Source organism: Microtus oregoni, unplaced genomic scaffold (genome assembly GCF_018167655.1).
Source record: "Microtus oregoni isolate MIOR12 unplaced genomic scaffold, Mior012 000019F_ref0000042, whole genome shotgun sequence".
Taxonomy (NCBI): domain Eukaryota; kingdom Metazoa; phylum Chordata; class Mammalia; order Rodentia; family Cricetidae; genus Microtus; species Microtus oregoni.
This window is the reverse complement of record NW_024543078.1, coordinates 3,857,147-3,883,696: the sequence shown is the minus strand read 5'-3', so window position 1 is coordinate 3,883,696 and position 26,550 is coordinate 3,857,147. Positions and strand designations below refer to the sequence as shown.

The 26,550-nt window shown below is 50.9% G+C and overlaps 1 protein-coding gene across 1 annotated transcript; it reads left to right on the top strand.

Moving 5' to 3' along the window:
• The first annotated feature begins 13,594 nt into the window (after window positions 1–13,594).
• On the top strand, window positions 13,595–26,389 carry Btbd2 (BTB domain containing 2). Its single transcript, XM_041668973.1, has 9 exons — window positions 13,595–14,566; window positions 21,797–21,916; window positions 22,466–22,622; window positions 22,924–23,029; window positions 23,725–23,922; window positions 24,388–24,580; window positions 24,764–24,851; window positions 24,977–25,123; window positions 25,252–26,389. The coding sequence occupies exons 1-9, from the start codon at window positions 14,004–14,006 to the stop codon at window positions 25,411–25,413; spliced, it is 1,734 nt and encodes a 577-aa protein (XP_041524907.1). The 5' UTR covers window positions 13,595–14,003; the 3' UTR covers window positions 25,414–26,389.
• Window positions 26,390–26,550: the final 161 nt, after the last annotated feature.

The window sequence follows — 26,550 nt, the reverse complement described above, 5'->3', positions numbered from 1 at the left end:
TTTGCGGTGCCGGCAGCAGAGGTCGGCTGCCCACAAGTTCGTAGTCCCTGGTTCCCTGGGCTCCTCCTTCACAACTTTCTAGGATGGGTTCCAGGGAGGTGACATCACCAGAGGGAAGCACAAGGCTAAAGAAAAACAAGCTTACAACTTGGCAGGGCAGTGACCCTGAGGGGCGGGGCTCCGTGCCCTGCGGGAGGGTTCCGGGGTGTAGATTGGTCCTGGTTGGCTGGCACGCGCTTCCCCGCTCTGTTTGTGCCACTATTCTCTGACCAAGCAGAACAGACTTGATCCAGCATGCGGGAGCCTCCTACAAGGCCGGGATTGGAAGGAGACAGGAGAGGTCGCTGCGCAGGCCTCATGAGTCCCCCTAGGTGGGGTCAGGTGGGAATTCTGCCGCACTGCTCCCGGAGTCCCCTACACCGGAATTTCCCTGCCACTGCAGGCTAGAAGAGGACAGGCTCCGCCGGCTTCGAGAAAACCACAAAAATAAATTCTAGTGCAACCTCGGCTAGGACGGCTAGGACGAGCTGTTCCTGGCAAGCAGCAGAGGGCAGGGAGCGGTCACTGGCGGGGCTGGCGGGGCGTGGTGCCACCTGGGAGGGTTAGAGGCTTGGCATGTGGTCCCCAGCGGTGTATCGGGCACAGGCCAGCTTGTGGCTCTGTTCTCGAGTCTGCCCCCCTTCCCCGCGGGGCACACTAGGAGTGGTGGCCCAGGCTCTCCGCAGTTAGAGGCAGGAAAGGGGCTGAGACCAGCCTGAGCTACATGGGATTCTATCTGTGAAAAACAACCAGAAGTGGACCGTCCACTTGCCAGCACACCTGACCACCTAAGTTTGATTGCCTTGCCCATTATGGTGCAGGGAGAGGCCCTGCTCCCAGAAGCTGCCCTCTGACCTCCACACCCACATTCATCCTCAACATTAAGTAAATGACAATTTTTTTTTTCTTTTCCAAGACAGGATTGATATCCGGGTCTTCTATTCAGGTCCACAAGGTTTCTCAGTAGCTTTGGAGCCTGTCCTGGAACTAGTCCTTGTAGATCAGGATGGCCTCAAACTCAGAGATCCGCCTGCCTCTGCCTCGCGTGTGCGGGATTAAAGGCCTGCGCCACCACTGCCCGGCAAGTACCAACACTTGTCTCACTGAGAGGAGTCCAGATAGCCTGAGTGGTGCTTCTGGAATGTTCCAGTGTCTGGGGATCTGACTGGGCAGTTTCCTGGCATACAGTGGATGGAGGCCCAGCATGGTGTTCTCAGGGCACAAGAGGACCTACAGTAGGACACCTGCGGGGAAGGAAATGGAAGACACCATGGCTCCTTCCGAGTTCCTCCAAACTTGCCATGCTCCTGCCTCAGGGCTAAGGTTACAGTATACATCACCATGCTCAGAAAAAAAAAATCCTTTTCCATCTTAAATTCAGTTCTTGGGGTCCCGTGAGTTGAGGCAGCAGACACTGGCAAACACATATTTTGTGTTTTTTTTTAATAAATTTTTGTTTGCAACGTTAGTAACCAAATCTAGAATCTGTCCGTGCCAAAGGCTCCACCTCTAGCTGTATGTCCAATTCTTCATTTATATGTCTTTGTATAATTTTTTCACTTTCATGTCTTTTAAAATTATTGGATTGTAGTCAGGCAGTGGTGGCGCACACCTTTAATCCCAGCACTCAGGAGGTAGCGGCAGGTGGATCTCTCTGAGTTGGAGGGCAGCCTGGTCTACAAGAGTGAGTTCCAGGACATGCTCCAAGACTACAAGAAACCCTGTTCAAGAAACAAAAAAATCCAAAGCCACAGAGAAACCCTGTCTCGAAAAACCAAAAGAAAAAAAGAAAAAAAATTTAAAAATATTGTTGATATTACTAATTTTATGTACTTAGGCATTTCCCCTGTATTACATTTGTGAGCCACAACCAGGCCTGGTGCCTGAGGAGGCCAGGGCAGACTTGGCGTCCCTGGAACTGAAGTTACCTATGGCTGTGAACTACCACATGGGTGCTGCGCAGAGAAGCCAGGTAAACCCCAGAGCATTGGGCCAGCCTCTCGTCAGTAGTATTATTTTGTAGACAACATCTAATGTAGCCCAGGTTGGCTCAAATTCATTCTGTAGCTGAGGTTTGCTTTGCACTCCTGATCCTCCTGCCTCCAACTCATGCGTACTGAGAGGACAGGCGTCCTCTGCGCACTTGGTTTAGCCAATGCTGGGAACCAATGCAGAACCTCACACCTGTTAGGGTAGAGCTTGCTTCCTGAGCGCTGTGATAACTGAGCTCCCAGCACCCTAACAACTGAGCTACCAGCACTCTGACGATGAAGTTCTTAATTTTACATTTTCACACAGGGGCAAAACCGAAGGAAGATGTTTGAAAGAGATGATTCAGATGGTGCGTTTATATTCCATGTTAGCTGGCAGCAGGGTTGGAGACAGATTACTTGTGGGGAAGAGAAGGAGCTCCAGAACGATAGCATCCCAGGAGTGGGCAGGGAAACTCAGGCTCATGTTTGGGTGGGGCTTGTCTTGTCTCCTGAAACTCATGATTATCCTGTTCACCAGAGCACAGCCAACGACTGTGAGGCCCACCCTCCCCCACAGAGACCAAGGCAGGAGCTCCTCCCCCTCAGCGATCAAGGCAGGGGCCTTCAGGGGTTTGGGCTAGCGCTTTGTGTGCCGTTTTAATATGGATTTTGAGACTGGGTGGCTTCTAACGCACAGAGATCTGCCTGCCTCTCCTTCCCAGTGCTGGGATTAAAGGTTTGTACCATCACCACCCAGATATAAAAAATGGAAAAATAGGTTGGGTGCTGGTGGCAGTATAGACCTTTAATCCCAGCACTCGAGAGGCAGAGGCAGGTGGATCTCTGTGAGGCCAGCCTGGTCTATAGAGTGAGTTCCATGACAGCCAGGGCTATGCAGACAAAAACCCTGTCTTGAAAAATCAAACAGGAATGCAGGGAGCTTGATGGTGTATGGCGCCCTCTAGAAGCCAGGGATGGGACCATAAATTAAATAAATGGCATTTAAGGAGGATGTCACTGGAGACTTGATATGTGCCCATTCTGAAATCCTGACATCCAGCCACACACGGAGGGAGAAAATGAGAGACTGCTCAGAACCCAACGATACTCACCACCCAGGGATACGTAGACACTGCTTCAAAAAATGACCAGAGAGCGGGCAGGAGATATGGTTCAGAGGTTTAGAGCACTGGCTGTTCTTCCAGAGGATGCGAGTTCAATTCCAAGCATCCACATGCAGCTCACAAGCACCTGTAACTACAGTTCCAGGGTATATGAAAACACATAAAGTTTTAAAAAATTTTTAAAACTAGCAGAGAGCAATAAAAAAAAAAAAAAAAACTAGTTCGAGACCAGCCTGGTCTACAAGAGCTAGTTCCAGGACAGGCTCCAAAACCACAGAGAAACCCTGTCTCGAAAAACCAAAAAAAAAAAAAAAAAAAAAAAACTAGCAGAGAGGGCTGCAGAGATGGCTCAGTGGTTAAGAGCATTGCCTGCTCTTCCTGAGGTCCTGAGTTCAATTCCCAGCAACCACATGGTGGCTCACAACCATCTGTAATGAGGTCTGGTGCCCTCTTCTGGCCTGCAGGCATACATGTAGACAAAATATTGTATACATAATAAATAAATAAATATTTTTTAAAAAAACTAGCAGAGAGCCAGGCTCTATCAAAACACCTACCCATGTCTCTTGCCCAGAAGAAAGATCGGGTTGCTCAAAAGAAGGCAAGCTTCCTCAGAGCTCAGGAGCGGGCTGCTGACAGCTAAAGCAATTTTCTATGAAGAGTTTTTCATAAAGATAATAAACTTATTGACCAAGCAGCCAAAAAAAAAAAAAAACAAAAAAAAACCTACCCACCAAAACAAAAAAAAAAAAAGGAAAAAAAAGGAAAGAGCAATGGTTAGTGGTATAGCTCAGGGTGGAGCTCCTCCTAGAATTCACCAGTGAGGGGCTGGGGGCATGGTCAGGGGAGCCCCGCCTAGAATTCACCAGTGAGGGGCTGGGGGCATGGTCAGGGTGGAGTCCTACAGAGAATCCAGCACTGCCTGGAGCACCATTCCCATTCCCTTCCACCAATAAGCAGGCAGCACCCTAAAAATAAAGAAGCCATGCTGTGGTGGTGCACGCCTTTGATCCCAGCACTCAGGAGGCAGAGGCAGGGGGATCTCTGTGAGTTTTGAGACGAGCCTGGTCTACAAGAGCTAGTTCCAGAACAGACTCCAAAGCTATAGAAAAACCCTGTCTCAAAAATAAATAAAGAAAGAAAGAAAGAAAGAAAGAAAGAAAAATAAAGAAAAAAAAGCAGCAAAGGTTCTGTAAAAGGGAGTGAGCAGGAAGGAATGTTGTGGGATCGCAACATCAGGCTGGCTTTGGAAGAGAGCAGCTCTCACAACCTAGACCTTTCCCCAACAGGAAAGCCAAGAGACAATGGCTTCCCACCCCTGTGTCCTGTGCCTTCCTCTATAACCTATTGCACTTATGGCTTAAATATTGTCTTCAGAAGGTGACTTGTCCTAATGTCGGGTATGTCTCTTTCTCTAGCTGTTCAGGGTCGTCTATCTGTGCTGTGATGCATTAGACTCCAAAGGTGTCCGCCAGGGATCACAGGACTGCTGTGCAGCTGTGTCCCCTGGGGTTAGGGGTCACCCATGGTCCAGGGCCGCCACAGAGTCTACGATAAGGTGAATGGTGAGAGGGAAGGGGACACTTGTTTTTCTTTACTAAAGATATAAGGGTGGTGGGGAAGGCAGTCCCTGAGGGGTGATGGCGGGTGACCCGAGGCTGGGAGGGTCCCCTGAGGCCTGTGCAGTCACCTTGGTGAGTGAGGAGAGACAGGCAGATACATCCTACAGAGTGAGTGCAGAGTTTATTCAGTGGATTATGCAAGGGAACGGGGAGAGGGAGGAGAGAGAAGAGAGAGAACAGAAGTTACCTCTTCAGGAGAAAGAGAGAGAACACAGGCTGGAGGAGGAGGAATATCTGCTTCCCTTGACTGAAGGAGAGGGGCTGGGAGAGGGTGGGACTTGTCTCCTAGTGTATCAAGGTGACAGACCAGGCTCTTTCTTTTTTTTAATATTCATTTTATTATTTATTATGTATACAATATTCTGTCTATATGTATGCCTTCAGACCAGAAGAGGGCACCAGACCTCATTACAGATAGTTGTGAGCCACCATGTGGTTGCTGGGATTTGAACTCAGGACCTCAGGAAGAGCAGGCAATGCTCTTAACCACTGAGCCATCTCTCCAGCCACAGGCTCTTTCTTATAATAAAAAGGCAGTAAGTTAGGAACATCACATTTCACATCACCTCTCCTTTTCTGTTTAAATAAAAAGGAGGGTTTTAACTTTAACAGTAAAATTACATATAACAAAACAGTTATTAAGCAAGAATTACAGTTATAATAGTTATATTTATTTTATTTTATATTTAACTAAGGAAAACTATAACTATGTATCAGACTCCAGAAGGATATACCTAAGTAGCTGGGCGGTGGTGGTGCACCCTTTAATCCCAGCACTCGGGAGGCAGAGGCAGGCGGATCTCTGTGAGTTCGAGACCAGCCTGGTCTACAAGAGCTAGTTCCAGGAAAGGCTCCAAAACCACAGAGGAACCCTGTCTCAAAAAAACAAAAAAAAAAAATTACCTAAGTAAACAGGAAGTACATTTAAGTAACCTTTAAAATCCTTAAATTGACAGAGACATCTTGCTGCCTGGACAGTCACCCAAATTCTTCTGTATCATTGGAACATCTGTCTTTAGCCTACAGGCCCATAGTATTCAACAGACTTTTCCATGAAGCAGGAAATTTCAAAGACAGTTCCTCCTATATTGGCAGTTTGTCAGTCACTATCTTCTGTGTCCTGCAGAATGTCTGGCAGACTCTTTCATGAAGCAGGAACCCAGAGGGATCATTTCGCCTTTAGGCAAGTTCAGCAGTCATCTCTCTGTGGGTCCTGCTTGTCCAGTTCACACAGGACTGCATCAAGCAGTCCAGGTAAGAGCAGTTTCTTACCCAAATGGCTAACCAATGCCATAAGGAGCCTCTTTGGAGCCCATCATCCTCTTGAAGTAGCTTGGTGCTGCCAGGACCAGATATGTCTTACTGTCATAAAAAGTTCTAAGTTTTTAAACATTAATACGATATTTTGTAGTCTTTGAAAGGTTTGAAGAATGCCTATCCATCTGAAATGCATCTCCAGAAAACCTAACTAACATGATGACTATCTATTAACCTATGTTCTTAATTAAACATTACTTTTTTATTTTTTGTTTTGTTTTTTGTTTTTGTTTTTCAAAACAGGGTTTCCCAGTAACTTTGGAGACTGACCTAGATCTAGCTCTTGTAGACCAGGCTGGCCTCAAACTCACAGAGATCCACCTGCCTCTGCCTCCCAAGTACTGGGATTAAAGGCTTGCGCCACCACCCACCCGGCACATCACATTTTTTTTTTTTTTTTTGGTTTTTCGAGACAGGGTTTCTCTGTGGTTTTGGAGCCTGTCCTGGAACTAGCTCTTGTAGACCAGGCTGGTCTCGAACTCACAGAGATCCTCCTGCCTCTGCCTCCCGAGTGCTGGGATTAAAGGCGTGCGCCACCACCGCCCGGCGGCACATCACATTTTTAAATGAGCTACACATGGGCTGGAGAGATGGCTCAGTGGTTAAGAGCATTGTCTGCTCTTCCAAAGGTCAGGAGTTCAATTCCCAGCAACCACATGGTGGCTCACAACCATCTGTAATGAGGTCTGGTGCCCTCTTCTGGCCTGCAGGCATACACACAGACAGAATATTGTATATATAATAAATAAATATTTTAAAAAATGAGCTACACAAACACAATATCTCAATCAAGAGCAGAAATATAGATATAACAAAATTGACCTTAAATTGACCAAAATCGACCTAAAATAAACCAAGATCTATACCAATGCAAATCTCTATAACATATAGCATGCCCCCCTTTAAATGCAAACAAACATTTACAAACAATATTTGAGGAATTCCTGAGGGTCCTTCATGATTGCTGAGGGTTGTATTTGCCTTTTGCTGTTTAGCGCAGGGCCTGTAGGGTTATTGAAGGTCTTCTGGGTTAGAAATCTAGAGAAAGTGACTTCAAACTCTACTACAGAGCTGAAAACAGCCTGGTACTGGCATAAGAACAGACAGGAGGACCAATGAAACTGAACTGGATGTCAATCCACACATCTTCAAACACCTGATCTTTGATAAAGAAGCAAAAAATATCAAATGGAAAAAAGAAAGCATATTTAACAAGTGATGCTGGCATAACTGGATATCAACATGCAGAAGAATGAAAATAGACCCATATCTATCACCATGCACAAAACTCAAGTCCAAATGGATCAAAGACCTCAACATAAGGTCAGCCACACTTAACCTTATAGAAGAGGAAGCAGGAAGTACACTTGACCACATTGGCACAGGAGACCACTTCCTACATAGAACCCTAGCAGCACAGACACTGAGAGAAACAATTAATAAATGGGACCTCCTGAAACTGAAAAGCTTCTGTAAAGCAAAGGACACGGAAAACAAGACAAAATGACAGCCAACAGAATGGGAAAAGATCTTCACTAACCCCACATCAGACAGAGGTCTGATCTCCATAATATACAAAGAACTCAAGAAATTGGACACCAAAAGATCACATAATCCAATAAAAAAATGTAGTACAAACCTAAACAGAGAACTCTCAACAGAGGAATCTAAAATGGCTGAAAGACACTTAAGGAAATGTTCAACATCCTTAGTCATCAGAGGAATGCAAATCAAAACAACTCTGAGATTCCATCTTACACCTGTAAGAATGGCCAAGATCAAGAACACTGCTGACAACTTATGCTGGAGAGGTTGTGGGGAAAAGGGAACACTTCTGCATTGCTGGTGGGAATGCAAGCTTGTACAACCCCTATGGATGTCAGTGTGGTGATTTCTCAGAAAATCAGGAAACAACCTTCCTCAAGACCCAGTAATACCACTTTTGGGTATATAATCTGGCAGATAGATGTGTTCCACTTTACAGAATTTGGTAAATTAAAATATGTTCACCATACCATAGATGCATATTCAGGTTTTCAATGGGCAACTGCCTTGAGCTCAGAAAAGGCTGATTTGGTAATCACACCTTTATTGGAAGTTATGGCCCTTATTGGTATACCTGCCAAAATAAAGACAGATAATGGTACGGCATATGTATCTAAAATAAATGGCCAGGTGGTGGTGACGCACGCCTTTAATCCCAGCACTCGGGAGGTAGAGGCAGGCGGATCTCTGTGAGTTCGAGACCAGCCTGGTCTACAAGAGCTAGTTCCAGGACAGGCTCCAAAACCACAGAGAAACCCTGTCTTGAAAAACCAAAAAAAAGAATAATAATAAGTAAAATAAAATAAACAAGACAGTTTTTTGCTTATTATAATATAATGCATATTATATGTATACCAAATAATCCTACAGGTCAGGCAGTTATATAAAGATCAAATTGTACTATAAAGGATATGCTGAACAAACAGAAAGGGACGGAAAATACCCCCAGAAATAGATTGCATAATGCTTTATTAACCTTGAATTTTCTTAACGCTAATGAGAAAGGAACAACATCAGCAGAGAGGCATTGGATAATGGAGAAAACGCCTGAATTGAATTAACCAGTATATTTTAAGGATGTGTTGACCTCACAATGGAAACCAGTTCAGCAGTATTTATAAACAAATATCTTTTAGCAGCTGTTGCTCTATGTTGGGGAAGGGATTTCGCTTTTGTTTCCACAGAAGAAAAATTATGGCTACCATCAAAATTAATAAAGATTCACTTTGAAAAGAAGAATCCTATTGAAACAGAGAATGACAGCTCATCCACAGTGGTGTCAACCATACAGGTGGTAAGGACACCTCATAAGGTTAGGGCAGGGTTCTGCTCTTATCTTTACAGGAAAATACCCATCATCAAAAATTCAAGAGACCCTGGATGTTTGAATGCTGACAGAAGGAAAAATAGCTATCCACTAAGGAGCATTTAGAAAACAGAATATGGATTATGAATCCACATAAGGGTTACATTTACATTTACACACACACACACACACACATATTAGTATATTCATCTGGTTTTGGAGTTGGGCAATGGCTCTGTACTTCTCTAAATCCAAGCATGTTGTTAAAAGGAACATTCAGAGTTTCTGTCTCATATCGGGAGCCATCTGATATGGAACAGAACATAGACTTCAGGAAAAATTTTACTTTCTCCATGTCTTTTTTGTCTATATCATATTCTTTTTTTAAAATATTTATTTATTTATTATGTATACACTATTCTGTCTGTGTGCATGTATGCAGCCAGAAGAGGGCACCAGACCCCGTTGTAGATGTTTGTGAGCCACCATGTGGTTGCCGGAAATTGAACTCAGGACCTTTGGAAGAGCAGGCAATGCTCTCAACCACTGAGCCATCTCTCCAGCCCCCATGTCTATATCATATTCTTCACTGACTGTATGTATGGATGGATGATGTTTAAGGTTTCCCCGATGAACAGTAGATTCTCCTACAGATACTTCTCCTGCAGTAATCTGAAGTTTCCAGGAAGAAGATGGGGCCCCACAGCAACAACTCTACCTGTTGAGATGACATCTGATGCAGACAGCACTACTTTAAGACCGCTTCTTTTTTTTTTTTTCCTTTTTCTTTTTGGGTACCAGCTGCTGAAATGGTGCACCTTCTCATGACATTCTGGCCAGAACTCAAAATAAGAACTTTGACAAAAAACAAAAAAACCTATTTATCGACTGCTCAGAAATTGTTTGCAACTATACTAGACAGTAATTTTGAAACTCATTCATCAGTTTAATTTTGCAGGATTCCATTAAGATAACATTGTCCACATGACAGTGGGAAGCAATTTTAGAAGACAATGCCCCCATCCCAAAAAAGTTTGTCCATAGGATTGGGAACACTGTTTAAGGGTTGTTGATTATTACTTGTATTAGCTAGAGGGTTGGGGTGAAAACTATGTTCCTTTAAAAAAAGGGGGGATAGTAATAGTGGGTAATAGAGTGAATACTTGTGAGCTATTATTTATGAATAATTTACATTGGTATAGTTTTTGTTTATTGATACAAATTCAAATTATATTTGTTACTTTTGTTTACATTATTTGTATACCTATGCAAAGTTATTTTGTCAGATTGTGTATATATATATATATATGTTATTATCTCTGTTTAGGACATTTTGTATATTGATACAACTTTTAGGATATGGTTTTATATTGCATTATATATTACTCCTACCTCTGATCAAGATACTTATACATTGATACATGTTGAGGTCATTATCCTCATTTGTTGCACATTTGTTTACAGATTATTTAATATTCTGTCATGAAGTTTTAGTCTTTAAGTTATACAGTATTAATTATTATAGGTCAATAGTTGTTCATGTTTGTTGTACATACTGTCAGATAAATTAGGATCTTTAGATACATAGAGATTATATTCTGTCCAGTTAGGTAATCTTCAACCACTTCAAGGATCTGTGGAACATGGCATTTTAAAAATTTAGGGTTCTGTTGACATGAGACATTGGTGCTCCAGGCAGCACCAATCTATTCCTGAGAGAATGTTGAGCACCGAAGACACTCTACTTGGAGCTTGTTTTCTTCATGGCAAAACTGGCCTTTGGGCAAGGAACTGACAATGCCTCAACCACTGACAAGTTACATAGGATCTGGAAATGGATAAGCAGGACTGTCAAATCTTACTAAGACAAGGTAAGACAGTTTTGAAAATTTTCCCTGTCAATTATGCTAGGCCATAGCCAAAGTTGGTTGCCTCAGCTTGGCAAAACGAGGCTTTGGGTGATTGCTCGGTTGGCTAATTGTCTCCATCATATATTGCTCGCTTTGGAAGCTGCTTGATTGTACTTCCTGCCTGCTCAAGTAATATTATCTCCCTTTTCAGACCTTCAGTGGGGTTGAAGATTAGATAGTCATAGTTACCGTCCTCTTATGATCTATCTAGTCAAGCCATTTCCAATACAAGACTTAGACTCCTTAGGATAGAATGTTTATTAAAACATTTAGCAAAGCCTGGTGGTGGTGGTGGTGCACGCCTTTAATCTCAGCACTCGGGAGGCAGAGACAGGCGAATCTCTGTGAGTTTGAGGCCAGCCTGGTCTACAAGAGCTAGTTCCAGGACAGGAACCAAAAAGCTACAGAGAAACCCTGTCCTGAAAAATTAAAAAAAAAAACACATTTAGCATATGTTCCTTGCTTAATATTGTTTATGCTGATTGTAATTCTAATCCTTTTTTTTCTATCAACATGTAGAAGAAAGTAATCTTATACTTGATATCTGTTCCTAGTGTATATTGTTTTGTATCGTGTTTGGAACTCTCTTACTTAAACAAAAGGGGGAGGTGCTATGGGAGCTCCTTCTGCTTCTTCAACCAATAGCCTTTAAGATACCAGGCCACTTGGGCATAGTCTCTTTTGCTTTAAAAAGCAGAGGTAGCCCTGTTCTCTCTCCCTCTCTCTCTCACTCTGGCTCTGCTTCTGGCTATTAGACTCCTTTCCTGGTTGTGCAGAGGGCTGTTGTCTAGGACAGTGATCTGTAAGTTTTTCCCCTTAAATAAATAACCATTTTATTAATCATAATTCCAAACTGGTATGGGATTGTTTTGTGACTTACATCTCTAGTCATGCTCACCAACTCATCCAGTTGGCCCGTGCTGCCACCAAGTAACTTTTAGCATGTTGCCCACAAGCACCACCCAGTGCTTGGCTTGCTGAAAGAGCCTGAGTTTGTGCTGGCAGCAAACCAGCAAGTTGCCATTTCTAAACTGTGTGATTTTTTTTTTGGCTATGGCTGAATCAGGAACCTTTTTTTTTTTTTTTTTTTTTTTTTTGGTTTTTCAAGACAGGGTTTCTCTGTGGTTTTGGAGCCTGTCCTGGAACTAGCTCTTGTAGACCAGGCTGGTCTCGAACTCACAGAGATCCGCCTGCCTCTGCCTCCCGAGTGCTGGGATTAAAGGCGTGCGCCACCACCGCCCGGCTAGGAACCTCTCTTCTTAAAGGAGCCCTTGTCCTCCTACTGGCAGCTAGCAAACAAAGCCCGTCTAAAAAAGAAAAAATGCTCTCTCAGGTTTTATGGGTACAGTCCCCCACGTTGGCCAGTTTGCGGTATAGCACTAGACTCCTAATCTCAGGGTCGTGGGTTCGTGCCCATGTTGGGTGCCACATGATGATGGAAGGAACAAAATAATCCCACACTAGCTCAGAATTGAGTATAATAAAGGGTTACTTATTTAGGGGAAACTCACAGACCACAGTCTTCTGTATGAATGAAGAACAGGAACGGAATGCAGCAGCCGGAAGAGCAGCGAGTGGACGCTTTATGTCAGCATTTATAGTCTATGAGGAGCTCCCACAGCAGCTGGTGACATTTGTTCTTGTTTTGCTTGTTTTATAGACAGGGTCTCCTTTTATGGAGCTGTAACTGACTCAGAACTCAGTATGTAGACAGGCCGTCCTGGAACCACAGAGATCTGCCTGCCTCTGCCTCACCAGGGCTGGGATTGAAGGTGTACACCACCAAATCTGGTTTCCATTGGGTTTTGTCTCTACAGTGCATGGGGCATGCCCCCTCCATACACACAAGCTGCTTTCCCCAGCCTCAGTTTCCTTTCTGGGCTGTGAAGCCCACTTCATTGGTAAGGCAGGTTTATGGGCTCTGGGGCAGTCAGAGTGTGGGGTTAGAGGTTGGGGTCTGGAAAACAAGAGCTGGGTACAGTGAGAGCAGGGGTCCCTCCTGTTCCCTATTCTCCATCCAGCTGCTCAACTTAACCCCTCCAGCCCCGCCCCTTTCCCAACCCCACTCTCCCCATCAGCTCCTCAGGCCTTTGGCTTCCCCAACCCTCCATCCTCAGGTCTGGCCTGGGGCCCCTTCCTCCTACCGTACCCTACTTCTTTGCCTCAGCTTCCTTTCTGGCTTTCTGGGATCTGAGTACTCAGCTTTGGTCTCTAGCGTCCTGCAGCCTGAGCTGGGTCATCTAGGCTCAGGGGCTCAGTCAGGGGCTAGAGTGTGGGGGGGGATCAAGGCTCTAAGCAGGGGTCCTGAGCCCTCCTCATCCTCACCTCAGCTCTTCCTAGTCCTCTCACTGCCCCTCCCCCAGGCTGTCCCTAACTTTCCCCTCCATCCCTATCTCTCCACTGCAGACCCACTTCCCTCCACTCTGCCCTCCACCATGACCCCGCCCTCTCGCGTGGCTTGCTCAGGCAAACCCCGCCCCTACTCTTCCCTCATCCTCTGCTGTGCAATCTGGCCTCCCTTCCTTCCTTCCCTTCCTCCATCCCTCCCTCCTCCATAGACCCTACTCTCCCTGTCCACTACTTCTGGGCTTCTCCCATCTTCCCTCTGTCCCTCCCCTCCTCCTGTCCCTTCCCCACCCCTCTGGACTCACCTCCTCCCTTCATTTTTCCTCTCCCCGATAGCCCTGCTCCTCATCTTCTGGCTCGCTCTACCCTCTTCTCTCTGCCCCTCCCTCTCCTCCTTATTGCCCCTTCCTCCATCCCCCTCTCTGCTTCTCTTTCTACCCGTTTATCTGCCTCTCTTGCCTCCCCCTTTCCACCCCTGCCCTTGCTCCAATCCGGGGCCTGCTCCTCCTTGGTCCCGCCCTCTTCTCCTAGCTCCGGGCTGTGCTCCTCGCTTGTCGCCTCACCCTCTCATCCAGTCCCTCCTGTTCCCCTCCCATTTCCTCTTCCCAGTCCTAGTATCCATACCCTCTTTCCCTGAATCCCTTTTCCCTCTGCCCTTCTTTTTCTCCCTCTCGCCCTGGCTCGCTCCAGGCCCCTCCTCTTCCTCGTCCTCCCTTATCTCCTCTCTGTCCTCTCAATAGCTTCTCCTCCTTCCTCTCCTCTCCCCTCCCTCCCCACTCTCCTCCCGACCCATCCTTCTTCTCCGCCTCCGCTGCCTCTGCATGCCCCACCCCTTTCTAGTCGTGCCCTTGCTCCCTCCTCTCTGTCTGCCCATTCGCTCCTCCCTCTGCTCCTCGCAGGCCCCGCCTCTCCGCGGCCCCGCCCCTCCGCCCTCCCCTTCCCGCACTCCACTCAGGTCCCGCCTCTCGGTGGCCCCGCCCCCAATGACCACGCCCTCCGTCGCCCCGCCCCCGCGCTGCAGCGACAAGATGGCGGCAGGCGGCAGCGGGCGCGCGTCGTGCCCGCCGGGGGTCGGGCCTGGCGCTGGCAGCCTGGGGCCTAGCGCCAACGCCGCCGCGGCCCCCGGCAACGCCGCCGCCTGCGCCCCGGGGCCGCCGCCCCCTCCATCCCCGCCACCCGGGCCCGTGCCGGACGCGCAGGCCGTGGGCGACGAGCGCGACGACGCGGGCCCGGGCGCGCTGCTGCGTGAGCCCGTGTACAACTGGCAGGCCACTAAACCCACGGTGCAGGAGCGCTTCGCCTTCCTCTTCAACAACGAGGTGCTGTGCGACGTGCACTTCCTGGTGGGCAAGGGGCTCAGCTCGCAGCGCGTCCCCGCGCACAGGTGGGCCGCCGAGACGCCGGACCCTGCAACCCCAGACCCTGCACCCCTGGACCCTGAACCCCACCCGGACCCTGCATCCCAGGAATCAGCACCCTGGAACCCTGCACCCCACCTGGACCCTGCACTCGAAACCCTGTAGCCTACCCAGACCTTGCACCCTCCCATCCTGTTCCCCTCCTGGAGTCTGCATTTCACCTGGATCGTGCACCCCATGAACCAGCACCCAGAACCCTGCATCCGAGACCTTGAACTTCACCTAGGACGTGCACCTCAGACCTTGCACCCCATCAGACCCTGCATCCCTGGGTCCTGCACCCCAAACCCTGCAGTCAAACCTTGGACCCTGCAACCCAACCCTAATCTCAAGACCCTGGACTGCACCCAGATCCTTTATCCCTAGATTCTGCACCCCAAGAACCCGCAGTCCACCAGGACCATGTACCTCAGACTCTACACCACACGCACACCTTGCATCACCCCAAGACACTGAGTCTAGAGCCTCAGGCCCTGTCTCTTGGCATTCCTGTAATTGTCGCCTGAACCTGGTTCTCAGATACCCCTGGGGGGCCTCAGGCCCTGCTCCTGACCCTCCATCCAAGTCCCTTCTTGCTCCCTGAATCCTCAGCCATCCCCACCACCCCTTGTTCTCCAGCTTGTCCAGTTCTAGGAACCCCCTTCTCCCACCCACCGTACTCACACCCTGTGTTTGTACCTCCTGCCATCTGACTTAGGTCATCTCTCCCCAAGACACTTGCTTGTGCTTCCCTGTGTGCCCCTAGTTTTGCTCTTGCCTCTCGTCTTCCTGCCTGCCTTGAGTTCCCCGCCGGTCTGAGCCAGCCCCTTTCACCCCAGCCCTTACCGGATAGATCTCATTCCATGCCCCGCCGAGCTCTCTGAGAGTGGGTCAAGGGTCCTGCACATTCTTAGATGGGGTTGAGGGCTCTCGAGAGTCCCGTAAATGCACTGTCTGGCCGGCCTTTGCTGTTCTGGGCACTTTTGAGTTCGTTGTCTTGGCGGCAGCCTGGAGAAGATAGAAGTGGGTGGGCAGACCCTGGGGAAGGAGAGGAGTGCTGGGGGTGCAGAGACCCCGATTCTCGAGGACTTGAGAGCGTGTCCACAGCAAGGACAGCGGGAAGAGTGAGGGGCACTCTAGCCCCGTGGCGGGCTGGTGGGCAGTGGAGGACGTGGCTCCCAAGTGGAATAGGTTTTTCAGTCGCGTTGTGGCAAGTGGCTGAGAAGCCAGTGGCATGACTGGTTGGATAGCAGCAGAAGGACCCCTGAATCTCAGTTTCCATACCTACGCACCAGGCTCAGACCTCCCGGTGGAGGCCTGCTGGGATAGGCGACCCCATACTGTGCTTTCCAGGCCGCTGTGGGGAGGGGGCGTGACCTGCCTTGGGTGGCTGGCATTCCTGGGCCTAAGTCCCACCCACCAACAGTGTAGCTTAGGGTTGGCTGAGAAAAGCAGTCGTGTTGGGCCAGACAAGTCTTGAGCTCAGCTGTATCTTGGCTGGGGCAGGAGGACTGTAAATTCCAGATCCACCTGCAATCTAGGAGATCCTATCAGAAGAAGGAGAAAGAGTGAGCTGTGGTGGGCCCTTTAGTCCCTTGTTGGGAAACAGAGGCAGGTGAATCTCTGAATCCAAAGCCAACAGCAAGTTCCAGAACAGCCAGGGCTACATAGAGTGCCTCAAAAAACAAACCAAAAAGAATGACCAAAAAAGAAAAACAAGTAAATTGAGGGCTGGGGGCGTAGCTCATGAGTGGAAGTCCCCCTAGTATCCCCCTGGGAGAGGCTGGGTTGTGGCACACCTGCCTACCCTGTTTTTTTTTTTTCTTTTGAAGGAGGCCAGAAGATGGCTTAGTGGCTGAGTATGTTCTTTTGTAGAGGAGGATAGACTCAGTTCCTGGTGGCCACCTTGGTGCCTTGAAATACCTTGTAGCTGCCGGGTGATGGTAGCACTCGGGAGGCAGAGGCAGGCGGATCTCTATGAGTTCGAGACCAGACTAGTCTACAAGAGCTAGTTCCAGGACAGGCTCCAAAGCCACAGAGAAACCCTGTCTCGAAAAACCCCAAAAAAAGAAAAGAAAAAGAAATAGCTTGTAGCTCTAGTTCCAGGGGTCCTAAAGCTTCTGATCCCTGGAGGCGCTTGTGCTCCTGTGCCTTTAATTTAAAGGAAAGGGGGGGGGGTTTGAAGAGCAACCCCACAACCTGCAAGAGGCTGAAGGACCTCCCAGAGGCCTTCGCAGACCTGGGGTCAGAGTGTGGCCTTTAGGACCCTGTACCGTTCTGTTTCTTTCTTTGTTTGGGGTCCTAAGGAAGAATCCTGGGCTCTGTGTATGGTAGACAAACTCTCTTCACTGAGTTGTGGTTTCTGGCCTCTCTGTGTGACCACAGAACAGACAAACCGACTGTGGTCAGGGAAAACTGACTCAGGTCAGAGGCAGCACCTGATTGCGCCTCTGTCAAGGTCACAGAACACAAGGAAAGTTTGGAGGAGCACTAGGGTCTCGTGCTGGCTGGGGTCCTGATTGGGCACTTGAGGTGACACCTGAGGCCACCCGGAGAAGCAGAGCAGCAGGCTGAGAGGCTGTTACCTGGCGCTCTGGAGGTGAGGCCGGACACTCTGCAGCCCAAGGTCGTCTTTGCTCACACAGTGAGTTTTAAGCCAACCTGGGCTACAGGAGGCCTGGTCTACCACACAGGAAGTGGGGAGACAGTTCACTGGATAAAGTGCTCGCATCCCCATAAAAGCCAGCCAGCTCTGGAGGTGAGGATTCTTGGTGCAGGCTGGTAGCTAGCTGGAACTGGCGAGACCTTCTTAGAGAACAGTCATGGGAGATACCCGGCATTGCCACAGCCAGACAGCAAGAGCTTTCGGTGGTGTTGGCTGTAATTCAGTGGTAGAGTATTTGCCTAGCATTGGAAAGTCGTCGGTTCAAGTCTCAGTCTGGAATAAAGTAATGTTTTGGCCAGCTATATTGGCTCCATAGCAACTGTTCAACTCTGGTGTCGATAGGCAGGAGGGCTTTGAGGGTGGGTGAAGCCTGTGTGTGCGCATGTGCGCATTTAGTTTATGTGTACAGGTGTTTGCCTGCATGTATGACTGTGTACCCTGCATGTAATGCCCCTGGAGGCTAGAAGAGGGCGTTTAGTCCTCTGGAACTGGAGTCCCAGCTGGTTGTGAGCTGATGTGTGGGTGTCAGGAACGGACCCTGGGTCCTCTGGGAAGAGTAGCCAGTGCACTAGCCACTGAGTCCTCTCTCCAGTCCCTTGTTTTCCTTCTGACAAGGTCTCATGGAGGCTAGGCTGGTCTCCAACTCTCAGTGGCCAAGGATGACCTTGAACTCCAGGCCTCCACCTCCCCTTCTGAGGGGATGGGTGATAGTAAGTGCTCCACTGTCCTGGTTTGTGTCTGTGGAGCATGGGGCCCAGCCTCGCCCTCCTAAGTGCTGGAATGACAGGCCTGTGCCTCCGTGCCCTGCTCCTTTGGTGGTTTCCGAGGGGCCGTCCACAGATTCCACACCAGCTTGCCATGGGGCTTCTGAAGCCACCTGGATCAGCTTGGGACCGGTAGGCAGAACCTCTGCCTAGGATGCTTATCCTTGGGGTGCGTGGATCCTCCAAAGCCTTGAGGGCCCCTCCTGAAACCATCTGCTGCCCTCTTCTTTGTGGGCAGATTTCATGCTTCTGCCAGACTGTCTTGCTCCAGTATGTGTGTCTCTTTCTGGTTCTTTCTGTCCAAGCTGACGATAGAGCTCAGGGCCTCAAGCCTAGGTCATTACTCACTCCCCAGTCCACATCCCTCCTAAGCCAGCACCCCCTCCCCAGTCCACATCCCTCCTAAGCAGCCATCACTCCCTCCCCAGTCCACATCCCTTTGCCTCTGTGTATTTTATTTTGTTTCGTTTTTTTGAGACTGTGTCTTGCCATGTAGCCCAGGCTATCCTCCAGCTCACCACAGTTCTGCCTGGGATGACAGGTGTACGTCTCCATGTCTGGCCTATTTATTTACTTGTTTAATCTTTATTTTATGTACATCGATGTTTGGCCTGCATGTATGTCTGTGAGGGTGTCAGAAGCCCTGCAACTGGAGTTAGGCATGTGGGTGCTGGGATTGAGCCTGAGTCCTCTGCAAGAGCATCCAGCCAGTGCTCCTAATTCCTGAGCTACTGGGAAAATGTTGTTTATTGTATTTCCTTAAAATTCTCTTCATAGTTGGGTGTGGTGGTGCACACCTTTAATCCCAGCACTTAGAAGGCAGAGCCCTGTGGATCAGTGTGAGTTCTAGGACAGCCTGGTCTATGTAGCAAATTCATGGCTAACCAAGTTTTTGTTTTGTTTTTTTTCAAGACGGGGTTTCTCTGTGTAGCCCTGGGTGTCCTGGAACTTGTAGAGCAGGCTGGCCTGAGACTCTTTACAAATAAGGATATACTCCTTCCATTTCCCCACGGCCATTTGAGCTCTCAGGAAGCTGAGCTGCATAAGGTTTGTCTAAAGAACCCCTCCCCCCCCCTTTTTTTTTGAGACAGCCCTAGCTGTCCTGGAACTAGTTCTTGTAGACCAGGCTGGCCTCGAACTCACAGAGATCTGCCTGCCTCTGCCTCCCAAGTGCTGGGATTACAGGCGCGGCCACCATACCTCACCCATACCTGGCTTTTTACACGTGTGATAGGATTTGAACTCACACCCTCTTTTCCCGTGGAGCACTCTCCCCAGCCACAGCTGTGGGCTTTTCTGTCCATGTGGCTGTGGGATTGGAGCCTTGCATCAGCCCTGTGCACATTTGTAGCCCCTGTGTGTTCCTGGCGCAGGTAGTCTGGGTTCACCTTGAGCTGGTCCCTGCAGTGAAGCTCCTGGCCTTGTGTTGGGTGTGGTGCTGCAGGCTATCCCAGCAATGAGGCTGAGGGGGAGAATCTTGAGTTCAAGGCTAGCCCAGGCTTTGTGGTAAGACCCTGTCAGAAACAAAAAGCAACAGCAAAAGATCGTTTTAATAGTGTGTGTGTATGTGTATGCATGCATGTGTCCATGTGAACTTGTGCCAGCCTGCAGAGTCCAGTTATTGGATCGCTGAAGCTGGCAGTGAGTGCCCAGCATGGGTGCTAGGAGCTAAACTTGGGCTTTGTGCAGGAGTAGCTTGTGGTCTTAACCCACTAAGCCATCTCTCCAGTCCCCCAATTCACCATTTTAATTGCACCTAGGCATGGCTCCCCAGACCCCCCCCCCCCCCCCCCAGGCATGCAGCAGCGCTGCTGTGTAGTGCGCACCGGCTCCCGCAGTTCCCTTCACTTCCCGCTCGGCTTGTGTGGTGTAGCCCTGTTTGTGTTCATGGCTGTAGAGGGAACACGCTGTGTGTGCTGTGTGTGGTCACACTTGATGCATGATGGGCTGTCCTGCCTTTGGCTGCTGGGAACATCTGTGTCTGTTCCTCTCTCCTGCGAAGAACCAGAGAGGCCATAGTGGACAACAAACGTGTCCAGGGAAAAGGCTGGGATGTCTTCAGGAGAACGAAAGGCGGGGACAAGGAGAGTTCCCAGGGCCTCCCCTGGCATGGGTTGCCCCATTGCTGAGTCAGAGGGCCAGGTGTGGGTATTCGTGTCAGGTGGCTGTGGCTATGCCGGTGCAGCTGGGTGCCTGAGTTTCTGATTTTGGCTTTTGTGTGGTCGGTGGAGGCTTCCCCGCGGGGACAGAATACTTCCTAAAAAGAAAGAAGAGGCACAGGCAGAGAGGTTATTTCTGGCTTACTGCTGCGTGGGCCTGGGGCCGGGAGCTGCTGTGCTGTGCTGAGCAGTTAGGTTCCCAGCCTCCACCAGCACCAGGATGAGGTCAAGAGCTGGAAGGCTGCAGGGCTGAGACTGAGATCCCAGAGCCAAGACCCTGGTCTGAGCAGCTGCACTCTTTCCAGGCCCCCAGGTGGGTCTTTTCTTGCTGCCCCAACCCCAGGCACCAGCGTTCGCCTCAGCTTTTCCTCAGCCATCTCCACTTTGATTTTGCAGTGATGAACATGAAGTCTGTAGGTATGCACATGCAAGATAGGTGCTTTATTGCTGAGCGACGCTCCAGCCCCACTGGGGGAGTCTAGGCGGGGCTCCACCCCGACCACGTCCCCAGACCCTCGCCGCTCTGAGCTATCATCCTCCCGCTTTTGAGTTGCCCCCTTACTGAGTTGCCCAGGTTGCCTTGACCTCCTGCCATGACAGGCAAGTCCAGCCAGCTGTCAGCTCTTTGTCTATCTGTCTGTCTGAAGGCCCTGTCCTGCAGTTAGAGCCCGCTTCCTCTTTCGTTAGTTTCGGTTAATTCCATTTGGGAGTGCCAATTCCAAGAGGCTCTGGGTGTACTTGGTTGCTCTTTGGGGACTGGTGGTGCCTGGTCTGATCCGAGTTTGCAGTGACAGTCGGCAGTGGCCAGACTCTGGGCGGGAGGAAGCTTCGTTATTGTAGGGCCAGTGAGGTGGAGAGGGGCCTCCCTAGTGGGTGCACCCCAAAGGCACAGTGGGCCTACAGTTCTGTGGAAGGTTGTGGTCCCTTGTCCACAGCTTCAGCAGTGATTCTGTTTACTGCTAGCTCTGTCCCACTCATGGTGCATGGACCCATCTACATGTCCAGAGGTATCCAGCTGGAGTCTGTCTGCTCAGAGCCACCCTGTCACTGTGGGAACAGAACAGAGCAGGGCACTGGACCGGCTCCATGGTCATTGTTTCCATCCAGAACATGAGCTGTATTCCGAGCCGAGTCACTGTGGGTCTTGAACCTGGCCATTGTGCCCTTCGTCCTGCCCTGACCCACCCACACTCCAGCTGTTACACGACCCCTTTGGTTCCCTTGCCCCTACCCTTCACCAAGCCCTAACACCCTTTCCAAGCCTGTGCTCTCTGCCCGAGGCTGTCCAGCCCCTGTATCTAGTCTGCTTTCTCCTGTGAGGCTCAGGTCCCCATGCCTGTTTCTGCGGCCTGGAGACTGGAGGGAGGGGAGCTGAGGGAATGGGGATGAGGAAGAAGGGCCAAGTGCAGGAATGAGTGAGGGGCTGTGTGGGCAAGGGCGAGTAGAAAGGACTGTGGTGCTGCCCCATGCTGGCCCCTGCTGCCTCCTCCTTCCTGTTCCTTCTAGAAGGATCTGAGGCCCAGAAAGGCCTCTGCTAAGATTGCCAGGAGTCTCTGCAGGTGTGACAGGGGACTCTGACTGGCCTGGGCCAGCAAGACTAACGGACAGTCACCCTCTCTTCTGGCTCAGGTTTGTGCTAGCTGTTGGCAGCGCTGTCTTTGACGCTATGTTCAATGGCAGGATGGCTACCACATCCACTGAGATTGAGTTGCCCGATGTGGAGCCCGCTGCATTCCTGGCACTGCTCAAGTAAGTTCCAGATTCTTCCGACCACAGGGGTGTTAGAGTATGGACTAGAGTGTGAAAAGACAGGAGCGATCCCTCTGTGTCTGCGACAGAGCCTGCCCTCCAGTGCAGCATTCTAGAACACATGCCCAGAGAAGAGGGTTTAGGGGCTGGAAAGATGACTCAGCACCTCCAGAACCCCAGCCAGGTGGTCGCCAAGTGCAGGTCTGACATTCTTCAGGGCCACACACATAGGCACACAAACTCATGCCCTCTTCAAGAATGGGCAGCGTGCTATGTGCCACACCTGGCCTGCAGTGCTAGGGTGGAACCCATGGCCTCGTGACTTATACTGCCCTGGACAGTGCCTGTGGTTTTCTGTGATTTACCCGTGGTAGCATAAGCTTGGTCACAGGGTCTCAGCACACCTACAGTGGCCTGTGTGGCCTCGCTGAGTAATGTTTCCCAGGTCAGGAGATTGACAGATGTCAGTTCTAGAGGTGGCTGAGCAGCCCCTTGCCAACATGCAGTGCTCGGCAGGTTTCATTCTCACTGCCCACGTCTCCTGCTCAGGTTTCTGTACTCAGATGAGGTACAGATTGGGCCTGAGACGGTGATGACCACGCTGTACACCGCCAAGAAGTACGCAGTGCCTGCGCTCGAGGCACACTGTGTGGAGTTCCTCAAGAAGCACCTGCGGGCTGACAATGCCTTCATGCTGCTCACGCAGGTGAGTGCTCACGCGGTGTCCGGTGACGCCTACAGGGCTGGCACCAGGTGTCCTCAGCCACTGTCCACTTGCTGTTTGTATTAACAGAGATCCTTCAGCCTCTGCCTCTCCAGTGCTGGGATTAAAGGTGTGCGCCACTACTGCCTGGCTTTTTGTTTGTTTTGTTTCTTTCTCCTCTGAGACAGTCTGGCTCAGCAGCTAGGCTGCTCTGCCTTCCTGACCCCTCTGTCTCAGCCCGAGGCCTGGGGTGACACTTTCGTCCATTCACGAGGGACAGTGTGGTGTGGCTTGCTCTCCCTAGGCTCGGCTCTTCGATGAGCCCCAGCTGGCCAGCCTGTGTCTGGAGAGCATCGACAAGAACACAGCGGACGCCATCGCTGCCGAGGGCTTCACAGACATTGATCTGGGTGAGTCAGGCCCACGGGTCTTGGATCCAAGGATTGCTCTGGGCTTGGGTCAGGTTGGAGATCCTGATTTGAAGATGACGGGACACCCACCTCCTGGGTGACATTAGCGGGCCTGAATGGAGCAGGTCCCATGGGGCTTGGTAGCAGGGCCTGTTCTGGGGTCAGTGCCCTCTCCAGGGGTATCTGCAATGCAGTGGAAGGGCCGTGTGGGGTCAAAGCCACAGGAACCAATCACAGGGTGTAGGGATGCACTCCTATGATCTCGGCTCTCAGGAGGCTGAGTCAGAAAGATTGCTGTGAGTTCTAGACCTGCCTAGGCTGTAGAATGAGACCCTGTTTCAAAAAGAAAGAGGGCTAAGACTCAGCTAAGTTGGTAAACTGCTTCCCTATTACTTGCTAGCCCGTCACCCCAGCACTCAAGAGGTGGAGACAGGAGGGCCAAGGGTGTAAGGCCAGTCTTGGTTACATAATGATTTCAAGGCTAGGCTTAACTACTGAGACTGTGTTGAAGAAAGGGAGGGAGGGAGAAAGAAAGGCAATGCTTAGGGAGGGCTGTTTGTCAATAAAACTTTATTGATAAACATGGACAAAGGGCCACAGTCACCAAGCTCTGGCTGTGAGGTGGTTCTTATATGGTCTGGTCTGCATGTGGTCCCTTACAGGCATAGGGGTTCACAAGCCTTTCTCTGCCACAGACACCCTGGTGGCAGTGCTGGAGCGTGACACCTTGGGCATCCGTGAAGTGAGGCTATTCAATGCTGTAGTGCGCTGGTCTGAAGCAGAGTGTCAACGTCAGCAGCTTCAGGTGACACCTGAGAACAAGAGGAAGGTGCTGGGCAAGGCCCTGGGTCTCATCCGATTTCCCCTGATGACCATTGAGGAGTTTGCTGCAGGTAACAGGCTTGCACGGCCCTATTGAGCCACCCTCCTTGCCATCAGGCTGTGACTTGGGGACCCTGCCTGGGACCCTGGGGTTTCCATGTCTTGGGGTCATGTCCTATCAACCACTCAGGATTCAGCTTTGGGCTGGGCTCAGTTGTCAGTTGATCACCTGGCATGCAGAGCGTGGAGTGGCTTCTAGAAGCTGCACTTGGTGAGGCGCTGGCTGTGAGGTAACCTGGTGTGTGGACGGGCAGGGCCGAGCTCTCGGTGTGAAGCAAGGGTGTTCCCCAGGACTCTAGAGGACCTCGGAGGTAGGGTCTGCCAGCCCAGCGTGTCCAGCAGAAGGACACTGAAGGGGGTTCTAGGAAGGAGGAACTTCTTAACTTGGTTGGGCCCTGAGAGTCAAATGTCCCAGTTTGAGGGGCAGGCCCTGAGTCTGCCTGCCTTCGTGCCGTCAGCCAGCCCTCTGCCCGCAGGCCCGGCACAGTCTGGCATCCTGGTAGATCGCGAGGTGGTCAGCCTCTTCCTGCACTTCACTGTCAACCCCAAGCCGCGGGTGGAGTTCATCGACAGGCCCCGGTGCTGCCTGCGGGGCAAGGAATGCAGCATCAACCGGTTCCAGCAAGTGGAGAGCCGCTGGGGCTACAGTGGCACCAGTGACAGAATCAGGTGGGGTCTCAGGACCCCAGGTTGGGAGTGACGGGAAAGAAGGGGCAGCAGGAGCTGGGCAGGTCCTGAATGGGCAGTGTGCCTTCCCCACAGCTCCGGCTGCCCGACTCGCCCATGGCTGCTCCAGTTGTCGCCCTCATGGGCCCAGGGCGTTAAGCCGCTGCCACCCACTTCCCTCTGCAGGTTCTCTGTCAACAAGCGCATCTTTGTGGTGGGCTTTGGGCTCTATGGATCCATCCACGGACCCACTGATTATCAAGTCAACATCCAGGTGAGCTGCCAGCCCCACCCATGCCACACCTCCTCTCCTTGAGAGCTCACCCAGAAGTCCCACCCACAGACCTCATCAGTGCCACTCCTTCCCTCCCTGCGAGCTGAGCAGCCTTCCTTCCCCAGATCATCCACACAGACAGCAACACAGTCCTCGGTCAGAATGATACTGGTTTCAGCTGCGACGGCTCAGCCAGTACCTTCCGCGTGATGTTCAAGGAGCCCGTGGAAGTCCTGCCCAGTGTGAACTACACTGCCTGCGCCACACTCAAGGTTGGGGCCACACTACCTGAGGGCTTGGCCCATCCCTGCAGGCTGTGGGTACCCTTGTTATCTCCCCCCCCCTCCCCCCCCCGTCCTGAGGACTTCCTGACCTCACTGTGACTCCCTCTCCCTGCCAGGGCCCAGACTCTCACTATGGCACTAAAGGCCTACGCAAGGTGACCCATGAGTCACCCACCACGGGGGCTAAGACCTGCTTCACCTTCTGTTACGCGGCCGGGAACAACAACGGCACTTCCGTGGAGGACGGGCAGATCCCTGAAGTCATCTTCTACACCTAGGCCATTTTCCACCCAGGTCGCCCCTCGGCCGTCTACGGGCTTCCCTCCCCACCACGTCCCTCGTCATCACGGAAGGGGCTGCCTTGTGTCCACAGGGACAAGTGTGACTGCCTGTCCAAGGCACTGGGGAGGTGGTTGGGCCATGGGCTGGGCCCTGTCAAGACAATCCCTCAGTCTTGGGGGCAGAGTGGGCTTGGCCCTGGATGGACAGCTGTTGGGGTCAAGGGCGGTGGATTGGGAGTCGGGGTTTCCCACTCTGGTTCCTGCAGCTCAGGGCAGCCGGCCAGCTCCGTGCCCAGGGCACCGCAACCATTCATCCGCTCTCTTTAACTGCACACTGCAATGCATTCAAGCCCACACTCAGCTGGAGCCTGTCCTCCAGCCGATGGTTTGGGTTTCATGTTCCTTCTGTTCTCCGCTGCTCCCTGGGGACCCCAGGGCCTGACCTGTGTGCACTGAGGCCACCTGAAGCTCTGGCCTCCTGGACATGGGCAAGTGCAGGGCACTGGTCAGTCCTGAGCAGCCTCGGGTGGGGCTGCTGGGCCTTCCTGGATGCTCTACCCAGGGTGGGTGACACGTGGGCCACTGTTCCTGCTCCTCCCAACAGTGATGTGCAAACCATCACTGTCCAGCCTCTGTGGACCAGCTCCTCCCCGGTGTGGCCTAGAGGGCTGGAGTAGCAGGTTGAGCCCCATCAAGACACACTGGGCCTCCAGCTGGCCTGCTGTGGCACCCAGGGTACAGAACAGCCCTGTGCAAACCATAGATAGCCCTGCACCAGGCACCCTGTTCAGTGATGCCCTAGGAGGCACAGTCCCCTATCTGGGGTCCCGCTCCTTCTCCTTCATGTCCTCTGTACCTGTGACCTCCTACCTAGATCCCATGTCCTCCCCAAAGCCATGGGAGGTGAACCCTCCACACTGTGTCCCCAAATGATTTTTTTTTTTTAAATAAAGGAGAGAAACATCCACCTTAAGCCACTGAGTACCAAACTGTCTGCCTGCTGTGCGGCTGGGGGTGGGCACCTTGGCCACATGCAGCTCCCTCCCTAAGAGCACCTTCACAGTGTGCCCACAGAGCAGAGGCAGGCAGCCAGAGCCAAGACCTGGACCCTGGGCTAGCCTGGGCTACACGACA